This window comes from Arachis stenosperma, chromosome 7 (genome assembly GCF_014773155.1).
Source record: "Arachis stenosperma cultivar V10309 chromosome 7, arast.V10309.gnm1.PFL2, whole genome shotgun sequence".
Classification (NCBI taxonomy): domain Eukaryota; kingdom Viridiplantae; phylum Streptophyta; class Magnoliopsida; order Fabales; family Fabaceae; genus Arachis; species Arachis stenosperma.
In genome coordinates, this window is record NC_080383.1 from 5,339,161 (window position 1) to 5,360,520 (window position 21,360).

General features: G+C 32.6%; 2 protein-coding genes across 2 annotated transcripts; one reads left to right on the forward strand and one right to left on the reverse strand.

Annotated features, from left to right (window-relative positions):
- The first annotated feature begins 7,097 nt into the window (after positions 1-7,097).
- On the forward strand, positions 7,098-8,054 carry LOC130939263 (prohibitin-1, mitochondrial-like). The gene is made up of 3 exons (XM_057867381.1): positions 7,098-7,238; positions 7,465-7,677; positions 7,893-8,054. The coding sequence occupies exons 1-3, from the start codon at positions 7,098-7,100 to the stop codon at positions 8,052-8,054; spliced, it is 516 nt and encodes a 171-aa protein (XP_057723364.1).
- Positions 8,055-17,643: 9,589 nt separating this feature from the next.
- LOC130939264 (pentatricopeptide repeat-containing protein At1g71210, mitochondrial-like) lies at positions 17,644-19,917 on the reverse strand. Its single transcript, XM_057867383.1, has one exon. The coding sequence runs from the start codon at positions 19,915-19,917 to the stop codon at positions 17,644-17,646; it is 2,274 nt and encodes a 757-aa protein (XP_057723366.1).
- Positions 19,918-21,360: the final 1,443 nt, after the last annotated feature.

Sequence of the window (21,360 nt, forward strand, 5' to 3'; positions counted from 1 at the left end):
AAGAGAAAGAAGAATGATGTGATGCTGAATCAAAGTGGGTGTATGGTAGTCTGGTTACTTATTTATCCGTTGTGGAGCGAGGAGGTGCCTAAAATGTCCATAATGCCCAATACAGTGTGATGATGTGGATTGACTCTTGCGAATTGTGATGGTGTCATGTAGCTGGCTTAGAATGAAATGGTGAGCCGAGCAAAAATAATGACGGACCTGTTGTGAAAGTTTGAGTGTTTATGAGATTGGGCCCAGTATATATATCAAATCAAGACAAAAAAAAGCACTATATTAAATCAAGACAAAAAAAAAGCACTATATATTAAATGAATATAAATAAATATATTAAAATATATTTATACTATTATGAATTAAAAAGAATATTATATTTAATATTCAAAAAGTCAATTCCAAAATAAAATATATAATCTTTGAATATTTAAAATTATACAATAGCAGAAGTGTAGAACACTAGATGAGATTTAAATAAATAAATAAATATTATTATAATAAAAACTTCCATAACATTAAAATAATAGAATAAATAATTTAAATATTAAACAATAAAAAATTTTCGTTGCTAATTCCACGGCTAGCAAACAGTGAATTAGTGAATATTGTTGAAGGATTTTTTTTTGGTTGTACATTGTTGAAGGAATTGAAGTGGGATACTGAGCTTTATTTTTTTGGTCATGGACCAAGTCAAAAGACTCGAACCGGAAATAGCCCATAGTGATCTTCAGTGACCCGATTCTCCCCTCTGCCCTTAAAGGATTAACAGCGCTACTCCATGGCTGATGACAAAGCACTATGGTCTTGCCTAAAATTTCGCCGCTGGCGCTGGCTTCATCTAAATCCGACCGTGTAATGCTGCTGCTTACTCAGAAGCTCCTTGCTCCTTGCTCCTCTATGAACGAGACACCTAACATCGCCAGAGATTCAGACCGGAGCATCTTTAATGAAGCGACCATCTCCCTCAGCAGCTCAGGATCATCTTCAATGGCGCCAGTCTGCTTACACTGCCAAGCTTGGAAGAAGGTTGGGAATCCCCCAGGTTCAGCAGTCCGATTAGCCTTAGCTTGCAAAATGTCCCCCTCCCGCCGTCGGTCAAGCCTCTATACCACTTTGCGGTGAACGCTGGCGCTACTATTGGTCCAATGCTCCTGCCGCACATATTCACACTACGCGTCCACCTCTTTACCAACCCCTCCTTGTGGCCTGATCTTTATACTTTATCCCTCTCCGTTGAATCCAAATAACGTTTCTCTCCCAATTCACATTACCCAAAAACACATCACGCACTAAAGCCGACTTGCATATACCCCTGTAAAAATAGTTTAACAATTCTGTTATCTTTATATTCTCGCTTCTTTCAGCCGCCTATTACAGTCTTTTTCTTTTTTATTTCAAGGATACAATTGTCATTGCCAGCTTGAGTGCAGATAAATTTTTTCAAGTTACCGTTTCGTATATGGTGTATCAGTACTCCAGTAAAGTACACTGGAGCACCTGAAACGTATCCCTTGTTATAACACGGCGCGGTTTGGATGCGGTAACACCGAACAAAACCCTTTAAAAAATATATTCTTCTATTTTTTTTTATAATATTTTTTAATTTGATAAATCAAAAGACAAATTTTGGGTGGATTAGTCCAAAATCCACTCATTATATTATCCAATCTCTGTAATCCGCCCAAAAGCAAAGAGACTAGGTAAGGACTCGGGAGATGTTTGGACTTATTTTAGATCGCAATAAGTTACCAAATTCGACTTGGTTTGATATAATTTTTATTCTTAATACCAAAAAAAAAATTTATTCTTAACTAATTTTAAGTGGTTTAGTTATTAATTTATTAGTTTATTTAATTAAGTGTAAAAAATTCGAATTCTGTTTTATGTATATAATAATTCTTTGATCAATAATAAATTTTTAAATAAAATTTTAATTTACAACAAATTAATTTTTAGTCTGTCAAATTCAAAAATACCATAAAAAATCAATCATTTAATCTGATACTCAACCTAATTTGGAGAGCATATTTACAACTAATTAATAAAAAAAAATATTTTACACACCAACTGAGACTTAATCTCTTACAATAAGAATGGTTACTTCGTTAAGGACGATAATTATTCGCACGACATGCTACAAGAAGATATCTCACGGTCAACTCTTAGTTCTCTTATAAACTAATTTCAATAACTTTTTAATCCAAATAATTTACTTTACTCATATATCTGTAAATTTCAATTAATTAATAAATAATTAACTAATAAATTAATTATTAGCTAAAGAGATTAGAAAATTAAATTTTATAATTCGGAGAAATAAAAATATTTAAAATGCAAATTAAAACACTAATCTTAAAAATTTTAGCCTAAAATTAGACTAACAGGCTAAAACGGTTGAACTAGACCCAAGTTGAACCCAAGCTTAACTATTAAAGCTTTCCGCCACACTTAACAAGCCCCAAACATTTCTGATTTCATTGAGAGAGTCACCATGATAGAGGGAAGAGAGGAATGAAAACCTAAAATACTATTCACTTCCAATTTCAATTGTTCCTAACTTGTAATTCCGATTATGAACCAAAGGCTTCATTATCATTATTCCTTACTACAAGTAGTAAAATTAGAAAAAAAAAAAGTTTCACAATTTGTCTATATCCCTTATAAGTAAAAATAAAGTCTACAAAAGACAAGCGTTTTCGGAACAAATAGATAATAAAATACATATGTTAGAATATAACTACCCAAGAACTAGTAATAACCATATTATAAACATCCTAGAAGAACTAAAATTAAGGAAACTAAAAAAAAAAGGTTATAATTTTATTCATATAAGACTTTTCTAAGTAGCTGTCAAGCCTAACTTTAGGCTAGGAATTAATATCCCTATTTTAATGATTTTATGAGATACAAGATTCAAAAAATTTAGAGATTCACTGATCGCTATACTAAAAAGTAATTGTCATGATGGTCCAGTATTTTTTAAATGTTATTCAAATTTTTCTATGAGTCTTAAAAATAAATATACCTCTTAAACTCTTAAATTATATTATAAGACACCCAAAGACATTATTGATAAAAAATATGATCCTTTTGAAATAATTTATATAATATATTATAAAATTACAAGAGTAAACTATAATTTTAGGGTTAGAAGAGAATCGTCAAAAATGAAACTATCATTATTCACGCTAATTTACAAAGATCTTTTGTTCAAACACCTAAAAAACTCCAACATAAACTAATAAAAACCGGAAGAATGGATTTTAGAGGATGTAATAGAAGAAGAAAAAATAGAAAACATAGATACCAGAGAAATTATTAGAGAAGATTCAAATATTAGATTAAGAATGAATAGATCATAATCAGTTAGAATACCGAATTACTGGAATAAAAAAGAAATTAGTCATAGGCACTTTATAGATAATTCTGTTATAAACGAAAAAATTATAGAGATAAATAATATTAGACCAAATATAGCAACTTCTTTATACGGGAAAGAAACTAATTAGTCACCTATTACCTCTCAAATCTTAAGAATCATAATAAAAAGAAGAATTTTTTAAAATTGATAAAAATTGGATTAGTTAAAAATTTTAATGCATAATATAATACAAGACTGAAAAAATAATATTTTACTATATATTCTAAAAAAGAAACCATAGAAATAAGAACATAATTTTATGAATACTTAATAAAAAATAAAATTAATTTATATTTTTTTGACTGGCTCAGAAATTACTTTCAAGATTTTAAAAAAGAGTTTTGTCCTTTAAATAAAATAATCACTGTTTGAAAAATTAGCACAGGATAAATAGTAGAATTCACCAAAAAAAATTATAAAATTACAATTTACAAATAACCCAAAATTTAGAACTAAATCAGAAGTCATTCCATATAAAAACAATAGAATATAAAGAAGTATAGACAAAATAATATTAAAAAAATACATCAGCAACTTAACTACATTAATATGGTCTTAAATGTTATGAAAAATCAATTAAAAAGATTAGAACATAAACATAATCAAATTAAATCCATAAAAAAGCTTATATATTAGTTTTAAAGTTTTGATGTAATTAAACCAAGAACAAATGTGAAAGCTAACCTTGATGAAGTAAAAAAAACTTGGAAAAAAAAAAATTTTAACTTCCAAAGACAACGAGACTTTTAACAAAAAAATTCAACTCCGGCCTTGAACTTTACTTTTATGGAACTAATTAGTTCTTGTCCAAAAAAAGTTAATGTTATTTTTTTTATACAGAGACTAATCAGTAAAAAAAAAAATCAAGAACCGGGTTGGATGTTTTTTCTTTTAGAAGGCTTCGTAGTCTTTTCAAAGTAATTGTTAGAGTTGGGTAGGATATTCACTCAAAAAACTTAGATCATTTATATATAAAAGTATAATTACAACTAAAAAACTTAGATCCCGATAATTGCACTTTTACTTGCATTAAAACTGAAATTTTTCTCTGCTATCATTTTTCCAACGACTAAATTCCCATAATGGTCCCCGAGATTGACGCCGTGCACCAAAATTGTCCATGAGATTCCAATTGCACCAATTACGTCCCTGAGATTGGAAAAATTGCACCATAGTGGTCCCTGACCTGTTTTCCGTTAACGGCGCGCTGACGTGACTTGATGACGTGGACTTTTGGTGACACGTGTCACCTCATGGTTTGGCCACGTGTAACGGTATAATGATGTGTCGGTCAACGACACGTGGCACGTCGACGTGGATGTGTATGCCACGTGTCACAATGCTATTTTGCCACGTGTCAGATTATGCCACGTGTCGCAATGCTATTTGTCCACGTGTCATCCACTATGTCATCGTTACATGTGCACCAAATTGGTCCCTTATTTTGCATCTAATAACTCATTTTAGTCCCTGAAATTGAATGTCGTGCACCAAATTAGTCTCTTCATCAGTTTTTTCTCATTTTTTTATAAATTTAAAATTCTCATTATATATTTGAATACACTAATTTTAATTTTATCTTTTCACAAGTTATTTAAATACAAGTGTTTTTATAAAATATTTTTAAAATATTAGTTTTAATTATACAATTTTTTTCTACAATATTTTATTAAAAGAATTATGTGACATATTGATATTGATTTAATAAAGAGTGTAAGTTAAGAGTATAATAATATGGTATCTACTCCAATGAAGATTTAATGATTATCATCATGTAAAGATACATCATTTTGACCATTGGATGATAGATTGTAGGGCTTGATTTTATTTGAAGTAAAAGTGTTACCTTTATTTAAAGTGTTGCTAAATAAATAAGTTACACTTTTTAAACAAGGATCATCATGAGAAGATGTTTTTGGCATTTTCATGGGTGTAGTTGCCTAATAATATTCCTTAATACAATTTTTTTAATATTTAACACTTTAATAAATATTTTAGGAATACTTGATAAGACACTTATTAACTAATATAAATTTATTATTCCCATCCATTTTAAGAATGTCCGATTTCCTATATAATTAACTTCTCACTAAATTAATATGATAAATTTATACTGTCGATTATAATAATTCATTTTATCTATAACTTGTTAGGCGGCTTTTTCATATATTACACTATTAATTAATATAAGTACTTATTATAACTATGACTTGAACAGTATTAAAACAAATACAAATAAACACAAGAGACAATAATAAAGTTTTGGTTTTAGTTAACATATACACCAATGATACAAGTTAACATTATTAATTAAAAAATTTATTATACAATATGTATAATAAAAAATATAATTAAAATTAGTGTATAAAAAATATTAAAAATTTTAAATTTATAAAAAAATGAGAAAAAACTGATGAAGGGACTAATTTGGTGCACGATATTCAATTTCAGGGACTAAAATGAGTCATTAGATGCAAAGTAAGGGACCAATTTGGTGCACTTGTAACGATGACATAGTGGATGACACGTGGACAAATAGTATTGCGACACGTGGCATAATCTGACACGTGGCAAAATAGCATTGTGACACGTGGCATACCCATCCACGTCGGCGTGCCACGTGTCGTTGACCGACACATCATCATACCGTTACACATGGCCAAACCATGAGGTGACACGTGTCACCAAAAGTCCACGTCAGCGCGCCGTTAACGGAAAACGGGTCAGGGACCACTATGGTGCAATTTTTCCAATCTCAGGGACGTAATTGGTGCAATTGGAATCTCAGGGACAAGTTTAGTGCACGGCGTCAATCTCGGGGACCATTATGGGGATTTAGTCTTTTTTCCAACTAAATTTACACAGTCTGACTTAAAAAGGTTGTGATCCCTGCATCTAATAGTGATGGTTTTTCCTTTTATAGATCCCGCTCCAAAGTTAGCCCTATGCTGCGATTTCGTTGCTTCCTGCTTATAACCAGTCGTCCAGTCTCATGGCTAGGGCCCTCCATCTCTTGTATGTTGGTTTGAAATCTTGAAGATGAGACGATCGATTTTGGTGAAATAGTGTGGGTTAGATATTGGTTTAGTATAGTGGAAGTGGAAGGTTTTTCCAAGAAATTACACCCATGGTTCTGAAAACCGGATCGGACCGGCCGGTTCAACCGGAAAAATCGGGAACCGGTTACCTAGTCAGTCCGGGTAACCTCAAAAACTGGATGGCAAAGAACCGGTCGAACCGGCAGTTAACCGGCAAACCGAAAGAACCGGCCGGTTTTTTTACGGTTCAGTGGTTTGGAAATTCAAAAGCAAAACGACGTCGTTTTGGCTATTTTTTTTTAAAAAAAAAAGAAACTGGCGGAAGACCTAACCCTAATCTGCTAATCACTCGACACTCACTCACTCAGCAACACCCAAGCTCCCAGCACCCAGCCTCCCCTTTCTTCCACCCTCACCCACCATTCACCAAGGCCAGCAGCGCCACCGCCCACCAAGCTCCAGAGACCAAATTCCAGAGTGCTCCTCAGTCGCCACCCAGCAGCGCTCTTCAGTCGCCACACGCCACCCCCACCTCTTTATCTCATCTCTGAGAATCAGAAACCTTACCCTAACCTAACCCCAGCCACCAGCCCGCCATCACAATCCCCCATGGCCGAACTCTTCTTCTCCGGTAGATGGTGCTTTCGCCGCCGGCGGGAATCGTGGGTGCCGTCACAATCTTCTCATCGCCAATCCCTTCTCATCTTTCCTCTTCTCGTCACCATCGCACAAAGGAAGCATTGACCCCGTGGCATAACTGTCACGAAGGTTTCCCGGTCGATCGTCATCTCTTCAAGCGCGCGCTCTCTCTCTCACTCACTCTCTCTGTGTCTGAGCTTCGAGCTCTCTGTCGCTCTCTGTTAGTTATATGATCTTCACTTCTCAGTTGCAATTTGTATTCTCGGGAATTAAGTAAAGTAAATTTACTTTTGATTTAATATCAAAGTGATAGTACTATCTGATCAGTGGGACTGATTATTAATAAAACATACTATTTTACAGAATGTCAGTAGAGAAATAAGGAAGATCTTGACTGAAAGGGCCTCCCATTTCAATATTGCACTAGATGATGTGTCAATCACAAGCTTGACATTTGGTAAGGAATTTACAGCCGCAATTGAAGCCAAGCAGGTTGCTGCTCAAGAAGCTGAGAGGGCTAAGTTTGTGGTAGAAAAAGCTGAACAGGACAAAAGAAGTGCTGTTATTAGAGCACAGGTAAAATAGTTGGCGCAATCTTATGTTGGGACTGTTCTTACTTAGTATAATAGTTGGATTCGATGCTTTAGTATTTCTGAATTGCCAGTTATTATACGGCTATACCAAACCATAGATAGTCTGAATATCATGAAAACTAAACAACTGAGATATAGTCCTTTTCAACTTGATTCTGTAGTACATTTAAAGGCTTATTTTATTTTTTCTTTAAACAGGGAGAAGCCAAGAGTGCACAATTGATTGGTCAAGCTATTGCCAATAATCCTGCATTTATCATCTTGAGGAAAATTGAAGCTGCAAGGGAAATCGCTCATACAATTTCAAACTCTGCTAACAAGGTTTACTTGAATTCAGATGACCTATTTATAGCAACATAGTATTTGACTATTTGTCGATAATTCATTGTTGAGCTGGGATAACAGGTCAAATCAGTTCATAATAAGTATAAATATTTGGCTCAGTTAGTCCTTAAATGCTTGCTTCTGAGTGAAGCACGGAATTGTTGAAACCCTGGCTCTCTTTATTGTATGCTTCTGTTCAGTTTTCATGTCACATTCAACCTTCTAGGGTTGAAGGTGAAAATCCTTATGGTAGACTAACAGTCTTCTTGTGAAGTATGAGTCAAAAACAGTGTCAATGTGCTTCTATATATCTGAATCAGTGTATTTCAAAGTTTTGCATATGATAAACTGGTTATTTATCAACAAACTATGCTTGTCTGTACTAATATACCTTTGTTTTGAATAGTATCATTCAATCTATTTATACTTTACAGCCACAATTTAAGTGTTGCTAGATGATATGTATACAAGCCATGCCAATTTAAATTCTTTTGGAGTTTAGTATCACTATATTCCTCTTTCTTAATGATCTATGAAGTTGTTTAGTTATAAACTTTGATGTTTAAAGTTGTTTGTGAACCTCTAATATTAAGTTATAGATAATTTATTATGTGAAATTTTAAATTTTATTAAGTTAGATTTTTAATTTATTATTGAATTTATATATTTAAAATTATTTTTAGATTTTTTAATAATTTTATTTAATATTTAATTAAACCGGTTGAACTCCGATCGAACCAGTGAACTATTGAACCAATAACCTCACCGGTTTATTAACCGGTCCGATTCTCGCAACCTTGATTACACCCTATTGGAGTAACCTTCTCCAGTTGAGAGAAAAGAGCGGTAAGAGCCTACATATTTGAACCCTAGTTAAAAGTTAAAACCCTTCTCTCTCTACTATTTTTTTTTTTGTACACTGGAGGCCCTAAGGCCAGGAACAAAACAAAAAGCAAAACAGATTAACGGAGAAAAGAAACCTCACTTCTCTCTCTACTTTTGTACACTATACAAATATAAATGGGCCAGTTTTTTTGAATTTTGCGTTTTGGTCCACTCCTTGAAAGATTTTTGTACCCATTTTCCAAATTAAAAAAAAATGTATATTATGCATTAGTATTACATTAATAAAACATATTTGACTTATTTTATATTACAAAAATTAGTAAAAGAAATTAATTCTCAAATGTATTCAAAAAGGGAAATGAATGAAAAAGTTAAACTCATTTTAATAATTATATATATGTAATTACTTTAATTTTTATATATAAGCTAATTTATATCAAAATTATTACTTTATATTTGGATGATTTAACAACAAAAAATAGTTTTAAAATAATTTATTTTTATGAAAAACATTATTGTATATATGGTAAAGTTATTAAAGTGGGTATGAAATTATATTTTGCATTATTTGATATTTAATATTGAGGTTAGTTTAACATGATAATTATGATTTTGAAACAATCAAAGGTTGTTCATATTCATAAATTTCAAATTATTTTTCATCTTAAAATTATCAAATTTCAATTAATATCTTCTAAAATATATTTTAGATACATGGACTGATGATAGTCTATTTTTTTCAATAAATAAATAATAATATTTAAAAAATTCGGTTAATAATTAGCTTTCAAATATTATTCTAGGAGGCAATTGAATATTTAAAAGAAATTAATAAAACATTTTTTTGTGCATATAAAAATAAAAGAAGAAAAGTATACTTTGTGAGTCAAAAGTGGAAAACAATACAATGGATGCTCTTAAATTGGGAATGTGTGCAATAAATGAGTGCTAATAATATTAATATTTAGTTTGAGAATTGAATACAACAAGATGTTAGAGGAGTTATATAAACATAAATGAAGTAGATTATTCTTTACTATTTATTTAGATTATTTGACATAATAAAAATATAAAGATGGTTGAAAATAGAATGCTCAAGTTTAATAGTAGCTGGAAGCATGTTAAGGTACTTATAAATCAATAGAGTTAGGAAAAGAGAAGAAAACATATTAAGGTGATGAATTAAGCATGTTAATGGGGAGTGGCCTTGGTGGGAATGTGTAGTATATGTTTTTAGCTATAAGCCTATAATAATTTTGTTGTCGGTGGAATACCTTAAAAATTTTCATAGTATAATAAAGTATGAGGAGTGTTAGGGGGTCATCAATTTTGAAGTTTTGTAATCATCAATTGGCTATTAATAGTATTTTTAATGGTGTGAGATTACATCTAATAGTGGAAGATCACTCACTTTTTTTTTTATGGTTAAGTGTTGGCCAAAGAACACAAAAGTTGCTGGCCCCCTAGACTTTTCCATAAAGTATTTTATGGTGAAGACGGGTTGAATTGGGTGTTAAATCAAAAATCAAAATCAAAACATTATTTAAATAGGTCATTTTAAATTAGGCAGCTACTCCTATGAAGATGCCAAAAATATCTTTTCATGATGATCCTTGTTTAAAAAGTGTAACTTATTTATTTTGCAACACTACAATCTATCATCCAATAGTCAAAATGATATATCTTCACATGATGATAATCATTAAATCTTCATTGGAGTAGCCACCTTTAAATTATGGGTGTCCGATTCAATGCTCTTAATATGTTTTGGAGCACCGAAACTCCATCAGAAAAGTTAAAAAAAAAGTTCCGGGCGTGAATACTGTAATTAGCTTGAGAATCCCGTCTGTATTTCTTCTGCGAGCTCCATGGCAGCAGCGTTAATGGCATCTGGCGATGAAGATTTATCAGCAAGTTCCGGTCGTTCCATATCTTCCAGATGATCATTGCTACAATTGCTATATGCCCCAATCAATTTTGTTTATAACCGAAATTATTTATAAATTGTCAACAGATTTTCTTTGAATCAACGAGTTCTAATTTTTCAAACTGGTTATAGTTTGAAACTGAGAGGAAGAGAACTTGGTATACTAATCGATCGTAGTTGTCGGGACCTTGTTGTCGCTGACGTCGTAGTTTCAGGGATCGCCTGTGATTTGATGGCATGCTCGTTTTTGGGCGGTGAAGTTTGTTGGTAGTTACGTTTGTCGTCGTCATCGCCGCTGTTGTGAGCTTCTGAGTTTGTCGAAACTTTTTTTTACGACAAATTGCAGAGCAGGGACATGGTGACGAAAAAGAAGGAGCAGGAGGTATGGCGGAATAGATACACGCGGTGGACAGACGACGACTTGACAGGACAGCGTTCTTTCCAACAAATTATAACAGTAGTTAAAATTTAGGATTTTTACATTTTAGATAAAAGAGATGAATGGAGATTTGCAAAGATTTGAAAATGAAAAGAGGGTTAAAATGAGATTTTCATAATTTTTTTTTTAAATTTTATGGACTTTCAAAGCTCCAAACAACAGATGTGTATTGTAACATCCATCAATGTATAACAAAGAATTCATTTTTTTTTTTTTTGACAAAGTAAATAGGTAGCTTTCATTCATGAATAGGACCCATAATATCTAAATAGGCCAAATTACATATAAAGGAATGTGCATCTTCTATACACTGTATTTGGATTAGTAAGAGCCATTTGAGCTAATTCATGAATTACCATTTGGTCGGTGGATTGGACAATCCCCAATCCTAGGTACACAATACACACCCACACACTCCTCACATACTTACTAATTTTTCTTCTCGGTTGCAGCTGGTAGGACTCGAATCCGAGACCTTTGAGATGGAGAGGGAGTGGAATGCCGTGTGAGTTATGGCTCAATGGCGGCTATTAGCTAAAATTAAACAATCACTAATAAATGAACCAAAATAATTTTTATGGACTTTTTTTTTTCTTTAAGACTTTGAATGACTTTAACATTGTCATTCTCAATTATTGCATAAAAAAAGCAACATTCACAAGCCTTTTCTAAGTCCATGAGACATGCAAGTGCTTCAGCTTCATGAGATTGAATGGATAAGAAAGCTTTGCATGTGGATGCCATCAAAATATCTCCAGTAGTGTCTCTAACTACCACACCAACACCCACTACTCCATCATCAATACTAGCAGCATCAACATTAATTTTAACCTTTGTGATGGATGGTCTCTTCCAATTTTTAGTGCTTGTAGCTCCTAGAGGTGATTCTATGGTTCCATTTAAATTGACCGTTTGAGCTTTGATGTAATTTTCATGATTTTTTCTTACTAATTCTGCTACTTCAATTGGGGATTGATTCTCCTCGTTAAACATGTGCTTGTTTCGAGCTTGCCAAAGAGTAAGGATGCTTATGCAAAGAAGACCTTGCGAGACCGAATTTAAATTTTCCATTAATTCCTCAATCCACTCACAAGCTTGGGCTCCAGGTGGCTCTGATGATCGTATGGCTAGGGGACTATGGTACCAGAAAATTTGAGCAAACTCACAATCCTTGATGAGGTGAGTCTCGGTTTCTTCTTTCTTCCAACATCTTGGACACAGGGCTGTGCAATTGACTCTCCTTTTTTGCAGGTTCAATCGAGTTGGTAGTGAATTGTTCATCAGCCTCCATACGCAGTTGATTGCTCTAGGGTGTGCCTTAGCTTTCCAAAACCTTTTTCATTTGGGTTTTTTCAGGTCTGATGAGATTTCGCTCCTGTATCGAGTGCTCTGCTCTTTCATAATTCTATGGTACGCATCTCTAACCTTAAACTTCCCATTTCTTGTAAATCTCCAATAAAATTCATCTGATTGTGTTGTGATTGGTAGAGAAATCTGTAGAATTTATTGAGCTTCAAATTTTATGAATGTGTCTTTAATCTTTCTTGCATTTCAGCTGCTCCCATCATCATTCATTTGTTCTCTCACTATAGCCTCTTTGCCTAAAAAATTTACTGGACTCCAAATTTTGAATCTATGTTGATTTGGTAGCCATGGTGATCCCCAAATTTTAACAGATCGACCATCTCCAATTTTTCAAATTCCTCCCATCTGTAGCACTTCCTTTGCATTCTAAATACTTCTCCAAGTATAACTTGGTGTGTATTCTATTGATGACTCCAAAAAGTTGGTTCTTGGATAATATATGGCTTTGATTAGTCTTGCTGCCAGGGAGTTTGGTTTTCTCATGAGCCTCCACCCTTGTTTGGCTAGAAGAGCTGAATTAAATGCTTCAAAATTTCTGAATCCTAGGCCTCCCTCCACTTTACAAGTGCACAGTTTGTCCCATTTGATCCAATAAATTTTTCTGTCTCCTTCTTTGCTTCCCCAATAGAATTTTCTGATCATACTATCTACGTGTTGACATAGGCTCTTGGGTAATTGAAAACAACCCATTATATATGTTGGAATGGATTGTACCACCGCTTTAATAAGAGTTTCTTTTCCGACTCTTAAAAGGTATCTTTCTTTCCAGCCCTTAAGTTTCTTCCAAATCCTCTCTTGAATAAAATCAAAAACCTCCTTTTTGGATCTTCCTACAAACGTAAGGAGGCCCAAATATTTAGAGTGTTATTCTACCGCCTTTATCCCTAGCCACTCTTGAATGAGATTTTGTCTGGTAGTTGGTACATTTCGGTTGAAGGATATTTCTGATTTATCAAGGTTGATTCTTTGGCCTGAAGCTGTCTGATACTGGATAAGAACTTCTTTTATTCTTTGAATATCTTGGTCTGAAACTCTTGAAAATAGGATGCTATCATCTGCAAAGAACAAGTGGTTTATTTGTGGTGCCTGTCTTGCTATTTTGAGCCTTAATTAACAGTTCTGAGAGAACTTCAACACATAAAACAAATAAGTACGGGAGAGTGGGTCTCCCTACCTTAGTCCTCTAGAAGGTTTGAAATTCTTGCATCGAATTAATAATATTATGCATTAAACACAAGTCACTCATATTTTTTTTAGGTGAACTAAAGTCAATCATTTAATTCCATGCAGGGCGGAGCTTAGTTAAGACAAAGGGGTTATGGCTCCCCAAATTTTTTATAAAAAAATTAGTAGTACTTTTTAAAAAAATAAAAAATAATTTAGTTGACTTAAATATTTTATTTTTATTGCACAATAATTTTTATTTTAAACATTAAAAACATGTTAGATTGTGATTTGTTGCCTTTCACAACACATCAAAATTAAAAAATAAAATTAAATCAAATAAAAAAGTTATCTAACAAAAAATATAAACATAAAAAAAGATCATCTAACAATCAATCAAATAAAAAAAGTTATTTAACAAAAAAGATAAGAATAAAAAAAGATCATCTAACAAAATAAAAAATAAAAATCATTATTATAAAAAACACATTGCTTTGCCGGCAGTTTCTCTATTCGCATTTTGCAGCTCTCTATTCAACAAGCAATACTCCTTCTACCTTTGAGTTCAAATATAAAAAAATTAGATATTTTTTATTTAATTAATTTAATATTATTTTATATTTTACTGTTTATTTGATTTAATTTTTTATATGATAAAAAATATTTAGAATATTCAATAAGTATCGATGTTATTTTATTTGTATAAATTGATAAAAAAAATTTAATAAATATTATAAATTTTAATATTTATTCTTCTAACTTTTTTTTTTTACATATTTTACAGGATATATATTCAAATTTTTATATAAAATAATGATAAAAAATTAAAGAATTGATGCATTTTTAAGGGGAAGGCTAATATTTAAGAAGGAGAGTACTATTATAAATTATTTTTTATTTTTTATTTTTTATCTGTAGAATTACTTATTTATTATCTTATTAGTAACAAACTTAAAGAATAATTATATTTATAAATTTTATTTTAATATAAATATTATTATTAAATTTTTATTTTAAATTTTGGCCCCTCCAAAATTTTATTTCAAGTTCTGTCACTGATTCCATGATATATATATATATAATCAACAAAATTAAAATATAGCATAATACCTTAGACAAAATCACAAAACCAAATACAAACTTACTAGTTATAGTTACTTAGATTGTTTAAATATTATTTTTTGAATTTGATTCTTAGTAATTCGTCCCTTTAAATAAGTATCGAAAGTTCAAATTTCGTCTGGTGCATGCAGTAATATTAACGAGTCCTAAATCAAACAGTTTAAGAAATATCATAAACAAAAAAAAAAAAGAATATCTTAATATATTGGGTGTGTTTGGCAAACGCGTTACAAGAGAAGAAGCACGTTTAACCTTCTTGAAAGCTTCAATTTTTGGTTTGGCAAATTTTTGATTCATGAACGCAGAAGTGATTTTGCTTTCAAAACCATAATTTTCAAAAAGCTACAATTTTAAGCTTCTGCGTTTCACCAACGGGCTTCTAGCTATCAATACTCCATCTTTATTTACTTTTTACCAACTTTATCCTTTATACATATTATTATATTATTTATGGAATTCTTATTATTTTTGTTTACATGAACTCTCTTTTTTTATTATTTATTATTTTTATTTTTTATTAATTATTTATTTGATATTATACACTTTTATAATTGTAATTTTTTGTATTATTTTTATTATCTTTTTATAATATGATTTATTGATTCTATTAGGTAAAGTAAATTAAACAAAAAATTAATTGTAAATAATAATAATAATAATAAATTATAGTATACTAAAAAAGAGTATTAAGAGTATTAAAAATATACTATATAAAAAATATCATAATTTTTTTTGATTTATTTCAATTACTACCAAAATAAATATTTAATTTTTTTATTATTCTTAGTACTCTCTAAAAATTATATTTTGTTAGTTTTAATTAAAAATATATTTTGCCAATGTTTATATATTATTTTATTTTAGTGTATAAATATTAATTTTATTATAGAATTAATTAATAAGATATATTCAATTATCTAAATTAAAATAATAAGATAATATACAAAAATTATTTAAGTTGGTGTCTATTTTAGTAATTTTTTTATCTAAAAGTGATTTTGAGTAGTATAATCCAAACAACATTTATTTTACTATAATTCATTTTGATGTAAAAATTGCCAAACATAAATCACTTTAACACAAACTTACTTTTCATCAAAATCAAGTTTGCAAAATCAATTTTATTCAAACTCCCGTTTGTAAACTGTAATCCAAACACACACAATATCGGAATAACTTATTTATAAGTTACTTTTAACATAGTCATTTATTATTTAAGTTATTTTATCAAAAGGAGCTTAATTAAGTTGGTTACTCAAACTGAACCTAAATATATATTTTTTTTGGTGGATGACATCAAATATGTTAACTAGCTATTTATATAGTTTACCTTTATGTAAGTGATATATCTTAATATCTACATAGAAGAAAGGTTTCACCAAACCATAGAAGAAAAGAGAGTGGATCAAGTCTAGTGATGAGGTTAGAAGAATAGTTCAATTCTAATGATGTTGACTATGCATACATGGCCACAGAGAAAGACAACATTGCCTCAAAAAGGATTTTCATGGAAAAGTTCACTTACACCAAGTGTAGGAGGCTATCAATATTTAGTCAATCATATGAACCACTACTATCTCCAAATCTCATCCAACATTAAAATTTCAAGGGTCAAAATTGAACAAGCTGAGTACCTCTATAGAAGGTTCATGAGTTCCTTTGAGTTTATCCCCATTGACATAGACAACATTTTAAAGAACAACATGCTATATATATGGTAGTGTTTGCCGCGGTTTTTTCATTGTCGAATTCCTTCAGAAAATGTTACAGAGTGCAGCGGTTTCTCTTGACACGCGTTCCATAAACCGCTACGGGTTCTCTTGACAAATATATGAAGCTTGGATCCTTTGAACCATGACTCCATTAATTTTGGCAGTGCAAACACCAGAGAAAAAGATGCAATAGTTCAACCTTTTGCAAAATCCAGTGTGTTTCATTTTCTCCAATTTGAAATTTTGAAACACCTCTCAAGTAACGTCTCCCCATCAACCGCTGGACTCTATATTCATCCTCCACCCTGCGTTTTCTTCTTCCTCCTTTCTTTTTCCTCTCGTCTCTCAGTTTCTTTCAACAATATCAGTTTGCTGAGTTTTCAATTAGATTCTTTTTGCACTAAGCAGTAGACCTTATACGAAAAGCTCTCCCAAACTACTCTTACAACATTGGCTTTCAATCTGTATTTCTAAGTAGCAAGTTTCTAGCAAAATGAGTTCTAAGAAGAGTATAAACTTAGCTTGTATAATCCCTGACAAATACAGATACTAAGCTCTCATAGTAATTTACTAGTTTGGAGCTAGCAAATATGTTCATGAAAAGAATAAAAGAGGCCACCCAGAGATCAACATAGTTGATTCCTGTTTTTGAAAATTTTGAGGCTAATCATTTGATGAAATATGAGGAAAGCTTTGATGACTTCAAGTGCAAATTCTAAATAAGGAAGGGAGTCCAGGACACAATCATTAAAGAAACCAAGGTAAAAAGGACAGATTAATTCTTCTACAAACCAAAAATAAGAGCCAGTAGAAGAGAGAATTATTGTCAAATGAAGATAAACCAATATAGCTTATGCTCAAATAAGGATGCAATGAAGATGTTGCAGATTAATGAGGGAACAGCAATCCCCTATCTGAAGCTTCAACTTTGTATCATATTTGATTTTTTATTTCTTGGGCAATGACTATTACCATCAAATGAGGTTAAGATGCAATACATCAAACTTGCAAAAAAAAAACTAAATCCAATGCATATCTAACGCATACTGATCAATTGTTCCTTAAAATGAGCATTCTGGTTTCTCTGTTGGATAATATCCTTTTACTTTCTTGAAACCACCTCTCAGCCTCGTCTCTCGTCCCATGCCTTTTGAAACCATAAACCAGGATGGTATAAGTCCACCTGTTCGGCTCAAAGCCCCTTCGACGCATCCTTTCAAACAACTCACAAGCCTGCCCCATATCACTCTTACATGCTTTTCTCAACAACAAATTGTAAGTGTAAATGTCAAGTGGAAAGCACTTTGCTATTAGTTTCTCCAAGTCCTCAACATGGCTAACTCTATGATGATCATAAAATGCACCAACCACAAAGCTAAGCATTGACCAATCAGTTTTTCCCTCCTCTTTCACTCCTCTTAAACGAACACAGGCATTGTAAACTTCCAGTGAAGACATAGATTGAGAAAGAAGTATGTTACCGAGAGAAGAGGTTAATCGACGTCCCATTTTCTCATACACATTAACAAGATCCACTGCCTCATGATATCTTTTCGATGAACAAAGCTCCTGTACAAGATTCTCATAGCATTCAATGCTTGGATGAAAACCATCTCTTAACATTTTTTGTAAGAGCAGATACGCAGGTCCAGGATTCTTGCTTTTGCAGAGAGAAACAACCAAGCAATTATATAACTTTCTAGTAGCCAATCCACGGGACCAAACATTATTAAAGAAGTTAAGCGCATCATAAGTCCTTCCACTTTCCAAATAAGCTTTCAACATAAGAATTAGAGAAGATGAAGTAGGCTGAATGCCATTCCTCTGCATCAACTCAAACACATTCCAAGCCAACTCAGCCTGCTTGGCATGCCCAGCCGCATCAATGAAACAATCATAAATATAATGTTGACGATCATTATGGGACAGCATCTCAAACAAACTGAAAAACCGAGACCTTGAATTGTCCATCTGAAGTAAACAACAAACAACAACTCTACATAGAGCCGGTGTCACTTCATGACCCTTCTCCTTCATTTCAACGAGAAGACGAGCAGCAATATCTCCCCTATTCAACTCTTTAAAACCCTTTATCATATTTGCATAGGCCCTGCTAGAAGACACACCTTTAAGTTCCCCATGTATCAAATAACTCTCTTCCACTCTTCCCGCCCGGCACAGTGCCGTTATAAAGTTGTCATACGTGGAAGCATTAGGCATAATTTTCCATTCCAAGGCAAGATGGAGCAACTCTTTCATCTCATCAATCATGCACTCTCTACACAGAACATTAGCAAGCCTAGTAAAGGTCGGTGCATCTAGAATAAAATGGTGATCGATCGAGCTCTTCAACACACTGAATGCTTCCTTGGCGTTTCCGTCCCAACACAAAGCAAGTATCAAGTGCTTATAAGCCATATGATTTGGTGACAGCATAAACTCTGACCTCGACTTGAACAGATCAAGAGCGACATCCGCCATCCCCACCTTGCAAAAGAAGCACAGCACAGCATTCATGGTAGCCGTATTCGGTGGAACATCAGTCTCAGACATGTCTGTAAACAAATCATACACCTCGATGAGTCTGTTCTCCCTCAAGAGCCTATAAATCAACATGTTGTAACTCCCCAAACCAGGAATGTACCCTTCATCTTCTTTCTTCTGTCTGTAAAACTCCAAGGCCTCATCCAACCGGCCACCCTGCACAAGGTCCATTATACAAACCTCATAAGTATGATCCAACGGCACCAGTCCCGAATTCCCAAACTCCCTAACCAACCTAATAGCATGATAAAATCTATTACTCCCCCACAAAGCGGGACCACGGCGGCGGAAAGGTGGGAGGAATTCGTCGAGGTCTTCCACTGATGGGGCGCGAGCAAGGATTCGGGAGATGGCGGAGAAGGTGCCGCGAGTGTGGTGGAAGTCGGGCTGGCGGCCGGCCCAACGGAAGAAGCGGAGACAGGGGTAGACGTGTGCGGCGGCGGTGCCATGGTGGAGTACGGTGAGGACGAAGGACTCGTCGAGACGGGGGAGTTTTAGGGCGGAGAGAGAGGCATCGACGGCGGCGTTGTCGTTATAGGAGGAGGAGTCCTTCGAAGAGAGAATCTGAAAGATTCGAGTGATGAGTGAGTCAAGCGTCTTGAACCAGTCCTTGATGGAAGATGCGACGTCGTTTTGGTTTATTTTTCTTAAGACGGTGTGGGAGTTATGAGAAGAGGAAGATGATGAAGAAGAAGAAAAGGAAGAAGGGTGGTTGTTGTGAATGAGGAAAGAAGAGAAGAGAGATCTGCGTTTGATTACATGTTTTAGTTGCTGTAGCATTGTCAATGTCCCTTCCTCAAGTCCAATCTACGCTCTTTTCTTAATTTGAAAAGTATAGATTTAGAATACTAAGTAAAGTGAACAATAAATATGTTAGATATTAAATTTAATATACAGGTGATTATATTAATTATTTTTTATTGAATGATTATTTTTTTATTTAATTTATTTATGCTCAATTAATAATAGCTAGATGTTTAATTTATTAGGTGTACAGATAATTATCTTAATGTTAAGATTTAAGAGATAATTTAGGATAGAGTATTTTTTTACTTTATTAGATCAATTTTAAAGTTCATTATTCAGATTGTTTAGAAGAGACGTTATCCACCTAACAAAACTGCTTTAATTTTATACAAACTTAACTTAGTTCTCAATATTAAGCATGTGTTTGTCTTAGCGTTCGGAACACCAAATTTATCGTTTAAGTTTTTTTTTGAAAGTTTTATTTTTTAGTTTGATTATTTTTTCTTCTTCTAAACGCAAATGTAATTTAACTTAGGTTTATTTAAAGGTGGCAAATAGGGAAATACATCCCGCCCCGCCGAAAGCCTGCTACGCCCCATTTAGTAAGACGGTTCTAAAATTCCATCCCGTTTTGTCTAACTGCGGGCTGGCAGGCTAAACCCGCAAAATCTCATTTTTTTTGTAAGTGCTACACATACAAGTCATTTTGGTTTACAAGCCATACAAGTTAGGTCAAACCCAACAAAAAAGACGCTCACCCATACGAGCGCACGCGCGCTACTCAATGGTTTCTATAACTCGCTTCGCGTACCTCCTCCTCTATTCCTCCTCCTCCTTCTTCTTTGCGTTTATCTTCCTTTTTCTTCATATGTTTCATCTTTATTGTCATTTTTTTACTACCGTTGTTGTTGCTGCATTTTTTTTCCTTCTTCTCTTTCTATTTATTTTGCAACATTATGTATTTTTTTTGTTTGATTTTTTTCTCTTAAGAAAAATTATGAGAATATAAAATAAGAAGATGAAGAAGAAGAAGCAGCAGAAGATGAGAAAGAGGAAGAGTTTTGAATTATGCAGAACTTATTAGAATAAAAATACACCCAAATATCTTCGTGTTACACCCAAATTTGCTACAAATACAGAAAAATGTTTCCTCTAATACTGCATTTTTTTCTTCTTTTTTCCTTATTTCTTTCTTTCTTTTAGTTAGATGAATGTAAGTTCATCCTCTTCGAATATAATTTTGTAGTATTATGTGTTTCTTCTTCTTCTTCTTTGTTTGTTTTTTTTTTGTTTTTATTCTTATTAAGAGAGTAAAACAAAAAAAATTGAGAATGTAAAAAAAAAAAGAAAAAATGAATAAGAAAAAAAAGATAGTAATAATGATGAAAAAAAGAAGCAGTAGAAGATGAGGAGGAGGCAAAAGAAGAGTTTTGAATTATGCAAAACTTATCAAAATAAAAATACACCCAAAATTCT

Coding starts and splice junctions, on each gene's coding strand:
- LOC130939264 (XM_057867383.1), bottom strand. CDS start 19,917: ATGCTACAGCAACTAAAACATGTAATCAAACGCAGATCTCTCTTCTCT.
- LOC130939263 (XM_057867381.1), top strand. CDS start 7,098: ATGGTGCTTTCGCCGCCGGCGGGAATCGTGGGTGCCGTCACAATCTTC. Junction 7,239..7,464: donor ACTGTCACGAAGGTTTCCCG/GTCGATCGTCAT, acceptor ACTATTTTACAG/AATGTCAGTAGAGAAATAAG. Junction 7,678..7,892: donor GTGCTGTTATTAGAGCACAG/GTAAAATAGTTG, acceptor TTCTTTAAACAG/GGAGAAGCCAAGAGTGCACA.